Genomic DNA, 16,361 nt, shown 5'->3' on the forward strand with positions numbered 1-16,361 from the left:
TCTTCAACACCACAGTTCAAAAGCATCAATTCTTTGGCACTCAGCTTTTTCACAGTCCAACTCTCACATCCATACATGACCACTGGAAAAACCACAGCCTTGACTTTTGTTGGCAAAGTGAGGTCAGGCTGCTGCTGCTGCTGCTGCTAAGTCGCTTCAGTCGTGTCTGACTCTGTGCGACCCCCTAGACGGCAGCCCACCAGGCTCCCCCGTCCCTGGGATTCTCCAGGCAAGAACACTGGAGTGGGTTGCCATTTCCTTCTCCAATGCAGGAAAGTGAAAAGTGAAAGTGAAGTCGCTGAGTCTTGTCCGACTCTTAGCGATCCCATGGACTGCAGCCCACCAGGCTCCTCCATCCATGGGATTTTCCAGGCAAGAGTACTGGAGTGGGGTGCCATTGCCCTCTCCGGAGGTCAGGCTAATTGAGTGCAAATCCAAATTGATTCGAATCCAAATCCTATACTCATTATTATTGCATATGATTGGTATTTCATGTTTTTCTTGCATAATATTTGCATTTTCTCATTTATGTCTGCAGTTTATTGGCAGCCAGTATAGATAAGAGATGGGCTTCCCAGGTGGCGCTAGTCGTAAAGAAGTGAAGTGAAGTGAAGTCACTCAGTTGTGTCCGACCCTTTGCGATCCCTTGGACTGTATCCCACCAGACTCCTCCATCCATGGGATTCTCCAGGCAAGAATACTGGAGTGGGTTGCCTATGCCCTTCTCCAGGGGAAATTCCCGACCCAGGGATCGAACCCAGGTCTCCCACATTGCAGGCAGATGCTTTAACCTCTGAGCCACCAGTCGTAAAGAGCCCATCTGCTAATGTAGGAGATATAAGAGACATGGGTTCAACCCCTGAGTCAAGAAGGTCCTCTGGAGGAGGGCATAGGCAACCCACTCCAGTATTCTTGCCTGGAGGATCCCATGGACAGAGAAGCCTGGCAGCTACAGCACATGGGGTTGCACAGAGTTGGACACAACTGAAGCAACTTTGCACATAGAATACATAGATAAGGGAAGCTGTGGGATTTAATGGATTGTAAAGATTTTTCTTCCTGATTAAGTGATTATGTATGTGTATCACTTGTGGAGGAGAAAAAGCAAAATATTAAATAAAAATTGTCCTAACATATACATCGCTTTATAACTCTACAAACTTTCTCATTGAACAGTGGCAGATAGTTTAAGTAAAAACTGGTAACGGTTTATTACTTCATCTCTGGAGTAGAAACTTCTTGGCAAAATGGGTCATTTAGGTAGCTCACAGCTGTTCACATTTTGAAACTCTCTGGAAATCTCCCTAGAGTGATTTATAAATTTTGTAGAACATTCTGTTGAGAATGGGGAATATGTTAAATTCACTTTTGAAAGTCAAAATTCTTGCTTTCTGATTCCAATAATTGACTAAGAAGGAAGTAGCAGTTTCCTCTGGCTTGTAACTTGAGAGCACCTGCAGCTTAAGAGAGAGGTCAGCAAGTTGAAATTAAACTCTTTATGAAAATACAGATCAAATATGGGTTAAAATCCCAAAGACACCCAGGTTCATAACTGACTTAGCTGATGTTACTTCATTGTAAGAAGAGCAAATGAAAAGTTATGTTGACAAGAATGGTTAACTTTGGTCCAATGGGATTTTCTTAAAGCTTATTAGAATAAACTGTAGATTGAAATAAAATATTTGGTACTAGAAATAATTTACTCTTCATTAAATTTGGTAGCTCTTTTAAGAATGATTATTAAAAGAGACAAGTGTTTCCAAAATTGTTTCAAAATGTTTTATGAACTTAAAATGCCTCAAACACTATCAATCAGAAGGATATACATTATTTTCTCTAGATTGTATACAATCTTAAGAGGGGAAAAATTGATGGTTCAGAAATTTTTTTAGCATAAATGAAAGTCATATATTAAGGCGTTTAGAATCTTCCAAAGTAGGGCCCCTACTTTGTTGGGGAAACACTTTATTTTGTAAAATAGTACTTTTGGAAGCTTCTCATAAAACAAAAATAAAGACCTTTTGTTGTTTAGGGACTAATCAGGCATTGCATGGGCTTCCCAGGTGGCTCAGTGGTAAAGAACAGGAGACGCGGGCTTGATCCCTGGGCCTGGAAGATCCCTTGGAGGAGGAAATGGCAGCTTGTTCCCAGATTCTTGGGACTTTCTTGTGGTTCAGACAGTAAAGAATCTGCCTGCAATGCGGGAGACCTAGGTTTGATCCCTGGCTTGGGAAAATCCCCTGGAGAAGGGAATGGCTACCCACTTCAGTACTCTTGCCTAGTAAATTCCATGGACAGAGGAACTTGGCAGGGTACAGCCCTTAGGGTCGCAAAGAGTTGGACATGACTTAGCACTGAGAAGGCACTGAAAAAGAAATCTGCAACAGGTGGAGTCAGTTTGAATAAGGCAAGCTTTGCAGAAGTATAGCAGATGACTGGATGTAAATAATCTCTTTACCTTACAAGGGATGTGGTTACTACTAAGAGAAGAGCCTAGACGATCTTGACTTTTGTTTTTTAAGCACAGAATATCTTTACATTTGTTTAGCTTTTAAATAGAGAGCATTTTCATAAAATACTAAAGTGCCAAACTAGAAGAATCCTTATAAGCAGTCAAATCCAAAACACTGTTTCTAAAGATGGGTCTATGTGTGGTAAACAAATCAGATGACAAATTCATCCACGAGGCAGTGTCAGTCTTAATACAAGAAACAATATTTCCTAGTTCACAATTCAGAAAATTTCCCCACAGCCCCTGATGGAAAGTGAAAACCTTGAACAACTTTATGTTCATTTTAATTAACTTCTATTTTTCAGCAAAGCACTCTAGGCATGTAACTGAAAGATCAGTTAGCACTAAATGTATGTAATAAAGTAAACAGTGATTCCTCATCCCTCAGACTTCCACATCCAACTTTATTCTGGCTTCCTTCCATTCTTGTCATTGAGATGCACAATACCTTTTTTATTCCTACTTATCTATATGTGACCTATTCCTTCACATTTTCCCCTGTCCTTTAGAATTTTCTTTTCATCTCTGAAAGTGAAAGTGTTAGTCACTCAGTCATGTCTGAGTCTTTGTGACCCCATGGACAGCAGCACACCAGGCTTCCCTGTCCATCACCAACTCCCGGAGCTTACTCAAACTCATTTCCTTTCAGTTGGTGATGCCATCCAACCACCTCATCCTCTGTCGTCCCTTTCTCTTCATGCCTTCAATCTTTCCCAGAATCAGGGTCTTTTCAAGTGAGTCAGTTCTTCACATCAGGTGGCCAAAGTATTGGAGCTTCAGCATCAGCATCAGTCCTTCCAATGAATAACCAGGACTGATTTCCTTTAGGATCTCCTTGCAATCTAAGGGACTCTCAAGAGTCTTCTCCAACACCACAGTTCAAAAGCATCAATTCTTTGGCGCTCAGCTTTCCTTATAGTCCAACTCTCACATGCATACATGACTACTAGAAAAACCATCATAGCTTTGACTAGATGGACCTTTGACTAGATGGACTTGGCAAAGTGATGTCTCTGCTTTTTAAAATGCTGCCTAGGTTGCTTCCAAGGAGCAAGCACCTTTAATTTCATGGCTGCAGTCACCATCTGCAGTGATTTTGGAGCCCAAGAAAATAAAGTCTCTCACTATTTCCATTGTCTCTCCATCTATCTGCCATGAAGTGATGGGACCAGATGTCATGATCTTAGTTTTTTGAATGTTGAGTTTTAAGCCAACTTTTTCACTCTCCTCTTTCACTTTCATCAAGAGGCTCTCCAGTTCCTCTTCCTCTTATGGCTTTCTACCATAAGTGCGGTGTCATCTGCATATCTGGGGTTATTAATGTTTCTCCCAGTAATCTTGATTACAGCTTGTGCTTCATCCAGCCTGGCATTTTGCATAATGTGCTCTGCATGTCAGTTAAATAAGCAGGGTGGCAATATACAGCCCTCATGTACTCCTTTCCCAATTTGGAACCAGTTCATTGTTTCATGTCTAGTTCTAACTGTTGCTTCTTGAACTGCATACAGATGCCTCAGGAGGCAGGTAATGTAGTCTGATATTCCCATCTCTTGAAAATTTTTCACAGTTTGTTATGATCAACACAGTCAAAGATTTTGGCATAGTCAATAAAGCAGAAGTAGAGGTTTTTCTGTAACTCTTGCTTTTTCTATGATCCAACAGATGTAGGCAATTTGATCTGGAGAAGGGAATGGCAAACCACGTTAGTATTTTTGCCTTGAGAACCCCATGAGCAGTATAAAAAGAAGTTGTCTAACTGCCTTCCAAAGTAGCTGTATTGTCTTGCATTCCTAGCAGCAAAGAATGAGTTGCTCTTGCTTTATCACATCTTTTCCAGATTTTGGTGGTATCATGCATCTTATTTTAACCATCCTAATGAGTGTGTACAGTAACTCATTGTTGTCTTAATTTACATTTCCATGATGACATATGACATGGAACATCTTTTCATAAACTTGTTTGCCATCTCCATAGGTTTTTTTAGATGTCCGTTAAGGTCTTTGATCTATTTTTAATAGGATTGTTTTCTTATTCTTGAGATTTAAGAGTTTTTTGTATATTTTCAATAGCAGTCCTTTATCCAACGTGTTTCTGCATTTTCTCCTAGGCTGTAGCTTGTCTTCTAAGCTGTTGATACTGTCTTTTGTAGAGCAGAATCTTTTAATTTTAATGAAGTCTAGCTTATCAATTATTTCTTTCATTGGTCATGCCTGAGGCCAGAATTTTAATTCAATTTTTTGAGGTAAGAGAGTTCAAACTTTTCTAGAAAACTTTACTCTGAGCTTAAAGGGACTTAAATTCTGGAAGTCATCTTGAAATCTTTGAGGCTAGAAAATAAAAGCAAAAAAAAATGTTGGGCAGCAGAATTAGAAGTGAAGAGAGACTGAGTTTTGATAACATGAGGTCCGGAATCCATCAATACTGAAGTCAAATACCTTTGACTTTTTCAATTTTGACAAAAAATATCCATGATTTTTTCTGACTGTGTGAGTCAAAATTTTTCTCATTTTTAAGAAAAGTGATGAGGAGACCATATTCATTGTCCTAACTTATTGTTACATTATACAATTAAATGTCTGTACATTTCTCTTTCTTTGGTAAGATGAATCATTGTGTATTTTTAAAGTGGTATAAATACTACTTTTTAATTTAAAAGTGGTGTTCTAGCCAAGACTTCAGCTATGTGATTAGAGTAGTTCAGAGGTTGGGCCTGAAGGGCTGATAAGAATCAAGGTTTCCTAAGCATAGGAAACTGCAGGGAAGTCAACTAAGACATGTTTTTGCTCAAGTTCTTGAGAAAGAAGGTGAAAAAATCAGAAAGTCCCTTAAATAGTTGGTTAATGTCATTTTCTTTCCTCTGGTATGAAAACTGGACAGGCTAGTCAGGATTGGAAGTCATTTATATAATGTGTTGTCATATAATATATATTTGATTATATTATATTTATATAATTAGATGACTGGTAGAAATACATATGGAATAGAATAAATGTAGAATATATAGATGGAGACAAGTAGAGTGCAGCTTGTGGAATGATTTGTTTCTTTGTCTTAGAACTCTTTACCTTTGCAATAACTGAAGATCATTAATTTTTATTTTTTTAAGTCTAACGTAATATAACAGTCACACTTTATTATTTAGGATAATATATTTTATTGCTTATACAGTAAAAAATGAAAACATTTTATCAATTTTCAGTATAACCTGTTAATTTTAAACAGAATAAACAAAGTTGGTAAATAAGCATCAGATGCTATATAATGTAATTCTATATAAAATTCACAGTTAGATGCATTTGATTATGCAAAATATGGGAAGACAAAACCACCAGAGACAATCTTATTTAAAAACACAGTAAACATATTCACATGCATTAAACATTGCAAACCATCTCTCAGTGTATGTCTTTTGACTAAGTAATGAAGTTATGAGTAGTTGTTGGGGAAAATCATCAAGTCACCAATATGCTATTTGTATGTCCTTGGTGGCAACTTGCCACTTGACCTAAGAAGAGTTTACATTTACTTAAAGGTGTTGCTATCCATGTATAAAAGACAACAGACATATTTCACAAGAGATTTTGATTTCAAAACCTTTCAAATTCCATAGAAGACTCAATTTAAGGCAGTTATTTATGTGCTTATGTACTGAATATTTGAAAACAAGATATAAAAATTTTCTCACGTGAAAAAATTGACATTATTTTGTACTGATACAATTTTTATGACATAGGATGTATATTAGGATTCTTCATATTATGCCTCAAAAGATAGTGATTTTATAGTTCACATCAGCTTGTCTGATTTCACATGAATGATCTGGAAGGGATCACATTTTAAAAATATGAAATCAGCATGAATAAACTAAGTAATGATATATACTTTCAGTGATCTATGAGTACCATTTTAACTAAACTGAGATGGTCATGAACGAGTAGTGTAGGTAAGTACAAATACATACATATATCAAAATTAAATTGGGAGGATAGGGTGAAGTTAAGTACCAATTACTGAATCATTGAAGAATTCTGAGTAGTAGTGAAACACACAAGTTAATTCTTAAGAATTAAATCAGTAATGATGTGAAGAATGAAGTAGAGATAAAAAGACTGGGAGTTAGATGAACTTTATGACAAAACAATCAACAGTGTTTAGAGACTGATTATAAGCTGTATATGAGGGAAAAGAAGAAATCAAAATTGGGTTCAAACTCTCAAGACTGAGGAACAAGCAGAATTTATTTGCTATTACTAGAGAGAAGTCGTTAAGCTAAACTAAATGGACAAAGTGGTTAGTTGTTTCTAGATGACAAGTTCAAATTTAAATGTGAAATTTGCAGTGAACAAGGCTCTTGAGATCTCAAACTATACATGAGTCAGCAGAGAAGGAAAGGTATGGATCTAGATAAACTGAATTAACTCCAGATAAATGTTAAAAGCTTGAGAGTGAATAATACGCATTTTTCTAGGAGACTTTTCCTTCCTGATAATTTTGTCTTCCTTTTTTACAGAAATAGTATGACATTTATTAAAGCATGAATTACTGGTTGCATTGTGTGCAAAGCCTAATTATAAATGAATATGTTTCGGGAGGTTTATATATTCTTGCCATTTTGGGGAAGAGAAAATTTTGTCAAACAATAAAATTAGAAAGTACATAAATAATTTCTTTCAGGTTGTCATTAAAAACTTCTCTTTTCCACCAGGACTTTTCTTATCATGATCTGTATTTAACACACAACTATTCAACCCTCTTTACTGATAAGATGGGCCAGAAGCACATAAAAGTTCCATCAATCAAAATCAGGCAGGCACATGACACAGAGTTGACTCTCTTTGTTCAGATATGATTTGGCTTAGGATTGTTTGAAGCGCTGGTTAGTGTAAAAGGAGCAAAGTATGTCTAGGGAGTGAATCATCTGGTAGAATTCTGTTGTTACTAGCTCTTTCCAATGTAATATTGAGTGATCTTAATCAGAAAAACATGCTTGCCATCATTTTAAATGTTAAACCCCAAACCACTTGATCTTTAATAGTTATATTTGTTAATCTGAACATAGGCTATAAAGAATATAATTGTATATGTGATAAAAACAAATAAGTGATGACATATTCTCAAACAGATAACCACCAGATGGTAAAACAGACTGACTCGATGGGGCCAACAGTATGATAAATTGTAGTTAAATGGCAGATAGTTAGAAAGGAATCAAGAGAATAATAAATTCATGGTAGACAGTTAATAAGTTATAGCCACAGAATAAGCAATTTGATTAGATTAGAAAAGGAACTCTGATGTAAACGTATTAATAGCAGGTAATATATGCATAGAAGATTCATGAGATTTTCATTAAAAAGATTTCAGGAGAGAAACAATAAGAATCACAATGAAAATGTTTGTCCAAAATGTTTATTAGAAATAATGTTGTAATGTAACAAATTTATATTCTAATTTCACTCGCTGCATCTTTCTTTTTCTTTTGGTTTTAATTAATCCTTCTTTTGATATTCTTTGGATGAAACCTAGAAAAGGAAGATAAATAAATTTATACATGATAAACTAACAACAAAACATAATCTAAAATTTCTTCAAATTATCTTTTAGTGTTTTAAATCAAAAAAGTGTAATTGGTTTAACAGTCATTTGTCTATTTCTTTGTGTAAACATCCTCTTTCTAAGGATGTCAGTTTGCATAAATGGGTAAACATTATTGATTTTTATTATTCATCTTCAGTTAGAAATTAATGCTTATTTTATTAAAGTGGACATGTGGCTGTAACATGACTGAGTGGAGTTATAGATGATTTTTATTTACATATTAACACTCTATAAATGGGCTTCCCAGGTGACGTTAGTAGTAAAGAGTCTACCTGCCAATGCAGGAGACTTAAGAAACTTGATTTGATCCCTGGGTTGTGAAGATACCCTGGAGGAGGGCATAGCAACCCACTCCAGTATTCTTGTCTGGAAAATCCCATGGACAGAGGAGCCTGGTGGCTATGGTCCATGGGGTCATGAAGAGTTGGACATGACTAAAGTGATTTAGCATGCACACATTCTATAAATATGGATCATTTTTATTTTCAGAAGAAAATAAATACATTAAATTTCTATGCATTAGAAAGCTTAGAGATATTTTGGTATAATCCTTTAAAATGAAAGCTTAGTATATAAACATTAAAAAAATAAAATCTTTTGTTTAAATTTTTCTGGGGGAGGAAGATACATTGAAAGGAACTGCAGTTAACGTATCTGGCAATATTATTAAAATGTAGTTGAGAAGACACAGTTAAATGAAAATACTATTTCTTATCATAAATAGAACTAATTTCATACTTTCCCAGATTAAAATTCATTCATGATTTCAATGCAATTATTATCTTAAACAGTAGTGAATTAATGGGAGAATGCCTTCTATACCTTTTTTACAAGCCCTAACGCATGCTTTTCTAGAGGTAAAATTGTTCTCATTCCCTCCACATCCACTGTATTTAAATGGGAGGCAATTCCCAATGACTGAATTGTAGTAGAATCTGGTCACATTGGCTTGACACAATCCCCTATCTGCTGGGGTCAGACACCAGGAGGGGCCATTAAATTCTAAAAAGATAAAGAAAACATAGTAAGTCATATATAATAGTTAGTCTGAAACTTTCATATTTATTGTTTGTAGATTAGTCTTATTAGGCATGTTTATGTGAAACAGTAATCTGAATGAATAACATAAAATTCATATATTTCAATTCCAGGAAAATGCTTAGCCAGTCTCCAAGCGTTCACTATACTGAGACCTTTCTCCAGTAAATATGAAAGTAGGTGCATCTGTTAAAGAAAAGTGCCAGGATTACTCTTCATCTGACGAAACTAGTTTTACATAATATTGCTAAGTCACTTCAGTCGTGTCCGACTCTGTGTGACCCCATAGACGGCAGCCCACCAGGCTCCCCTGTCCCTGGGATTCTCCAAGCAAGAACACTGTAAACAACCACTATTCAACAATTTAAGAAAATTTATTAACCATATCCATTTTAAAAAATTATCATTGCTTATATATCATTTGTTCATGAGTATTCAACTTCACAAATAAAGTCTTGATGAGCAAAAAATTTACTCACTGTATGAAACAAACAGAAGATAAGGAAGAGGTCATTCCCTGACCAAAGTTCTGAATGACATAACATATGACATTTTAAAGCACAGGGATTCAGGTATAGCAAATTCTAACCTTAAGCTTTGGAAAGTGAACCCAGATGATTTGGCTTAGTAGTAAGTTTTTTTTCTGTGTGTGTGAATTAAACCAGCAGTTCTAGATGAGTTAGACATTTTTGCAAAGGAAGGACTATTGCTAAAGGCAGGTAAGATCACACATTTACAGGTTTAAACCAGACAGATGGGCTAGTCTGTCAATGGGACCAACCACTTTCAAAAATAGAAGGAAAAAAATACAACTAGGGTAATGAAAGGATCGCTCATTTCCTTATGACAAAGCATAAAAATGGTTTCAGCCTGATGATAGTTTTCAGCTCCTTCTGGAATTCCTGTCAGTGAGGGGAAGATGGTAGTCTTTTTAGTTGTAGAGCTAAACTGCTTGATATTATTAGTAAACCAAAACTGAAGATAATTTGGTGGAAGGCCAGGAATCAATATAGCAAGACATGGTACAGCAAATGCAGATGAAGAGGATATGCTGAATGTACAATATTGGCAGAAAATAGAACTTTGAAGAATTCAGTAGCAATGAAGGCAAAGAGTTTGTACAAAAAGCAAGAACTGATTTGAAGGCAAGTGAACCCCAGGTAAACAGACTAAAAAATAAATAAAATAATCTGAGAAAAAAAGTGAAAAAATCTTAAATTGATAAACAAAATTTTATAACCTCCTACCTTCTAGATATGTAAATAAAGATTAGAGTATCTAGATATAATGTCTCATGTAAAAGAGAAATTCTTGAAAATATAAGAGAAGTATTGAAAATATTATGGGAAGAATTTATGATAAACACTTTAGAAAGGTGACATTTTGTGTCAAATTCCAAGAACTGAAATCACATTAAAATTGTATTACTTAATCTTTAAGTAGGTGTATAGACACTGATTTAAAAGAAACTCCTGGGATTTTGTAAAAAAACTTGACTAAAAATCATGTAGTCTAATTTATGTTTTGCCTCACCTCATTTAGGGATTATAGAGCATTATTACTGCCATCTTAAAACAAAATTAAAATGTACTTGGTGAGAATGTGTGCTTAATTTTCTGAAAATGTTGAGGTCTTTTTTCTCCAAAAATGGTTAATGTAAGAGGAATTTTATAACAACCTAGGAGAGATATGCTGTAATTGAGCCCAATATTGTGTGAAAGCTTTTCCAGTGGGTAAGTTGTGGATTCTCATCAGTCCATAGCCAAAAATATAACATAGTTATCAACTGCCATTGCTTCTAATTCCATGACCTTCTAAAATTATCACCCATGCTCAGAAACAAATGAAATACCCCACAAGCAATTAGCCTGATTTGAGAAACAGAGAAAACAGAAGAAATTATTCTTCTTTTAAATATTATTCTCAAAAAGCAGCCACAGATGCCTCATAGTAGATGTGTAAGTGTCATGGTATGATTTATACATCTATTTCACTTTAGCATTTTTACACAAAATATATTAGCTCACAATAAGTTGAAAATAATAATATATACATATATTATAGATATCCTTGTAGTATACATCTTCACAAATGTTACTTATTATGTCTTAATAGCAGTGCTCTAAAGCTTCTTATTCCAGGACAGACAGAAATTTCTGATTACAGGGAACAAATCATCTCTTTTTGCCAAACACACAACCTAAATTAAAACTGGCCCCATAACAAAATCAGTGTTATTTCAAAGTGAGGACAAATTGGCATAGTATATCTGGGGCTATAGTTCCAAGATTAAGGGTAACAAGGAATGTGCCTCTGCTATCATACCAGGAGCCTGGAACATCACTTGAAAGCTAGAACCAAAACAGTCTCTCCACTGGGATCCGAAACCATGGAGTGTCTATGGCCATACCACCCAGAACACGCCTGGTCTCATCTGAAACCATGGAGAATATTCCACAGTTTTGGTGGAGAGACGTACTTCTCTGTTTTCCTTTAGTCACCCAGTCTTCCAACAGTTTGCCACTGACCAAACTACTCAGAAACCAAGGGAAAGAGCAAGAATAATGCAGGGGATAAGTTTGAAAGCAAGCAGACAGTTGACAGTACAGGTTCATCAAAGAGTTTCACTACCTGCTGAACTGCCTCAAGCATCAGATTACCTCTGCCTGAAACTCTTTGTGACTTCTGGATCAGAGGATATGTGGAATGCTGCTTCTCACAGTCTGGAATCTGGTGTGCAGACTTAACTGTCTCTCTTACCACATAGCAGCTCCCACTCAGAAAGTATTTCTCCATGACTGATCTGATGACTATTTCATCTGTCTGTCCTATTTTAATCACTACCTAAAGAGATCATCAGACTCAACTCACATTTGACCCAAGTTACTGTAGAGAGATAATAACATTTTGATAGGGAGTTACAGCTTGAAATTAATCACTAAAAAGGCTGTATTGGGTAAGCCAAAGATTTCTTTTTCTTTTTCATTTGGGTTTTTGTATAACGTCTTATGAAAAGCCTCAAATGAACTTTTTGGCCAACTCAATATTTCAAATTTAAAAAAAATTATGTTCTAATAATGCAATAAATCACCATCAGTTGGGAAGATTTTAAAGGACATTACTCTTCAGAAACATGAATTATACCCACTACATAAATTATTTCTCCTAAAGTCATTTAGTCATTTCTCCTAAAGTCATTAACTGCTTGAAGCAGTTAAGACTATCATTGAATTAAGCTAGTATAAAAAACAGAATTAAAATAATGAAGCATATGGTTTCTCAAGGATATTATAGCTCCAGATTTATTGAGTCCTTGAGTATCATCTCATTCAATCTCTAAAGGTGAAGAAATAGAAATTTTTTGCTCCCTTTCAGGAGATAAACTGGACTATTTTTAATTAACATATTTATTTTAGATAAATACAAGGCACTTACCTATTCAAAATCCAGACTTTAATATCTACAATGAAATAAAATATAAAGGTTTTGAAGTAGTTGCACAATGTGATATTTTAGTCTAGATTATAATTTGTGGAAATTTAAGATGAATAAAAGACACTAACCTGACTTCTGTTCATTTTCAAAGGGAATTTAATAACCAAATGCACTGTCTTGACTTCACCATTAATAACAAGTTGGATAGCTTCCATTTAGAGGGTCTATGATAGATTTCAGAATTCAGAATCGATTCATATTCTGCCAGGAATAGCAGTTGATATAGTATGACTGCTAAACTATAAGATGATGCTCCAAAAGCCAGTTTTATATGTAAACTGGCTTATGTAATAGCTTTAAAATTTATACAGTAAACCTTTAATTTTGTACTTACATTGAATCTTTATGTGGTGTCTCTGATTCTGTATTACTTTAAGTTCAGTTCAGTTGTTCAATCATGTCCCACTCTTTGTGACCCCATGAACTGCAGCACACCAGGCCTCCGTGTCCATCACCAACTCCAGAGTCCACCCAAACCCATGACCACTGAGTCAGTGATGCCATCCAACCATCTCATCCTCTGACATCCCCTTCTCCCCCTGCCCTCAATCTTTCCCAGCATCAGGGTTTTTCCCAATCAGTCAGCTCTTGGCAAAGTATTGGAGTTTCAGCTTCAACATTAATCCTTCCAATGTATACCCAGGACTGATCTCCTTTAGGATGGACTGGTTGGATCTCCTTGCAGTCCAAGGGACTCTCAAGAGTCTTCTCCAACACCACAGTTCAAAAGCATCAATTCTTCGGAGCTCAGCTTTCTTTATAGTCCATCTCTCACATCCATACATGATTACTGGAAAAACGATACCCTCGACTAGACGGAACTTTGTTGACAAAGTAATGTCTCTGCTTTTTAATATGCTGTCTAGGTTGGTCATAACTTTCCTTTCAAGGAGTAAGCGTCTTTTAACTTCATGGCTGCAATACCATCTGCAGTGATTTTGGAGCCCAGAAAAATAAAGTCTGACACTGTTTCCATTGTTTCCCCATCTATTTGTATTGAAGTGATGGGACCAAATGCCATGATCTTAGTTTTCTAAATGTTGAACTTTAAGCCAACTTTTTCACTCTCCTCTTTCACTTTCATCAAGAGGCTTTTTAGTTACTCTTCACTTTCTGCCATAAGGGTGCTGTCATCTGCATATCTGAGGTTATTCATATTTCTCCCGGCAATCGTGATTCCAGCTTGTGCTTCCTCCAGCCCAGTGTTTCTCATGATGTACTCTGCATATAAGGTAAATAATCAGGGTGACAATATACAGCCTTGTTGGACTCCTTTTCCTATTTGGAACCAGTCTGTTGTTCCATGTCCAGTTCTAACTGTTGCTTCCTGACCTGCATACAGGTTTCTCAAGAGGCAGATCAGGTGATCCGGTATTCCCATCTCTTTCAGAATTTTCCACAGTTTATTGTGATCCACACAAAGGCTTTGGCATAGTCAATAAAGCAGAAATAGATGTTTTTCTGGAACTCTTGCTTTTTTGATGATCCAGCAGATGTTGGCAATTTGATCTCTGGTTCCTCTGCCTTTTCTAAAACCAGCTTGAACATCAGGAAGTTCACAGTTCATTTACTGCTTAAGCCTGGCTTGGAGAATTTTGAGCATTACTTTACTAGCATGTGAAATGAGTATACTGTGTGGTAGTTTGAGCATTCTTTGGCATTACCTTTCTTTGGGATTGGAATGAAAACTGACCTTTTCCAGACCTGTGGCCACTGCTGAGTTTTCCAAATTTGCTGGCATATTGAGTGCAGCACTTTCACAGCATCATCTTTCAGGATTTGAAACAGCTCAACTGGAATTCCATCACCTCTACTAGGTTTGGTTCATCGTGATGCTTTGTAAGGCCCACTTGACTTCACATTCCAGGATGTCTGGCTCTAGGTCAGTGATCACGCCATCGTGATTATCTGGGCCGTGAAGATCTTTTTTGTACAGTTCTTCTGTGTATTCTTGCCACCTCTTCTTAATATCTTCTGCTTCTGTTAGGTCCATACCATTTCTGTCCTTTATTGAGCCCATCTTTGCATAAAATGTTCCCTTGCTATCTCTAATTTTCTTGAAGAGATCTCTAGTCTTTCCTATTCATTTGTTTTCTTCTATTTCTTTGCATTGATCGCTGAGGAAGGCTTTCTTATCTCTCCTTGCTATTCTTTGGAACTCTGCATTCAGATGGGTATATCTTTCCTTTTCTCCTTTGTTTTTTGCTTCCCTTCTTTTCACAGCTATTTCAAGGAATCCTCAGACAGCCATTTTGCTTTTTTGCATTTCTTTTCCATGGGGATGGTCTTTATTCCTGTCTCCTGTACAATGTCACGCACCTCTGTCCATAATTCATCAGGTATTCTATCAGATATAGTCCCTTAGATCTATTTCTCACTTCCACTGTACAGTCATAAGGGATTCGATTTAGGTCATACCTGAATGGTCTAGTGGTTTTCCCCACTTTCTTCAATTTAAGTCTGAATTTGGCAATAAGGAGTTCATGATCTGAGCCACAGTCAGCTCCTGGTCTTGTTTTTGCTGACTGTATAGAGCTTCTCCACCTTTGGCTGCAAAGAATATCATTGATCTGATTTCGGTGTTGACCATCTGGTGATGTCTGTGTGTACTATTTTACATGCCTATATTGAGGCTTCTATTTTACCAACCAACTTAGGCTTTAGGAACCACCTGATCACTTGTTGAAGAAATTGCTTTTTGTCTTCTGAGATTGTTTCAGGGAGCTGAGTACCAAATCCTTCCTTTGATCAGCAAATTCAGACCAAATTAAGAAGGTCCTTGCATACTAACATATTTGATTTTATGATGTAGACCTTAATAAATGACTGAACATATAAAAAGATAAAAGAGGCAATTATTATCTATCTTTATACATAAAACAAATTCAACCAGGTATGTGTCAGCTGAATCCAGTAGGAGACATGAAAAAAGCAGAGTATAAGAGAACCCTAACTACTGCAGTTAGAGCAGCAATGGCTAAAATTAAGCATCAGAGTGAATGTGGGTTGGGAGACAGATAGAGAGAAGGCAAATTCTATTATTTCTAGATTAGTTGACTTAGAAGATGGAATGTTTTCTAAAATATTTTGAAATGTAATTATATTATAAAATATAGTCAATAGCTTCCAAATTTGTAATTTTGTAATCATGGCTTTATTTCAATGTGGCTTTACTTTAGAAAATGTCTTCCCAGGTGGCATAGTGTTAAAAGAATCTGCCTGCTAATGCAGGAGACTCAGCAGACACAGATTCAATCCCTGGGTCAGGAAGATCCCCCAGAGGAAGAAATGGAAACCCACTCCAGTATTCTTGCCTGAAAATTCCATGGGCAGAGGAGCCGGCCAGTCTACAGTCCATGGAGTCACAAAGACTCTGACATGGCTGAGCAACTGAACATCGTACTTCAGAAAATTTCTCTGAACGAAGATGAAATTGTGAGCTATGCCTGTGGATTAGCTAGCATCTAGGCAAACAAGTCCAAGATGTTAGAAGATAAAACCCAAGTTTTGAGAAGACAGAAAATTTTAATTTTGACATTCTTCAATGGAAGTACAACATCAAGACTTTGTCCTCCCTTAACACTTGTTCAGGTCTCTGTCTGAGCATATAGTAGACACTGAAAACATCTATATATGCCCCTATCTCCCAGGCATGCCGATAAAGGACAAAACCACCTTCTGTTTATAATTATTAGACTCCCAGTCTGCGTGACAAATC

At 36.3% G+C, this 16,361-nt stretch overlaps 1 protein-coding gene across 2 annotated transcripts in view; it reads right to left on the reverse strand.

The window, feature by feature from the left end:
* Positions 1–5,649: 5,649 nt before the first annotated feature.
* The window catches only part of TFPI (tissue factor pathway inhibitor), a 96,281-nt gene continuing 85,569 nt past the window's right edge, over positions 5,650–16,361 (reverse strand). The window contains exons 7-8 of one of the 2 annotated variants that reach the window (XM_005889544.2): positions 8,933–9,112; positions 5,650–8,034 (exon numbers count right to left, since the gene is read on the reverse strand). In XM_005889544.2, coding sequence (XP_005889606.1) covers positions 7,925–8,034; positions 8,933–9,112 — 290 coding nt within the window. In that variant the 3' untranslated portion in view covers positions 5,650–7,924. The remainder of the gene's footprint in view (positions 8,035–8,932; positions 9,113–16,361) is intronic. The other variant, XM_070359371.1, reaches the window with a different exon arrangement.

The sequence above is a fragment of the Bos mutus genome, chromosome 2 (genome assembly GCF_027580195.1).
Source record: "Bos mutus isolate GX-2022 chromosome 2, NWIPB_WYAK_1.1, whole genome shotgun sequence".
Classification (NCBI taxonomy): Eukaryota; Metazoa; Chordata; class Mammalia; order Artiodactyla; family Bovidae; genus Bos; species Bos mutus.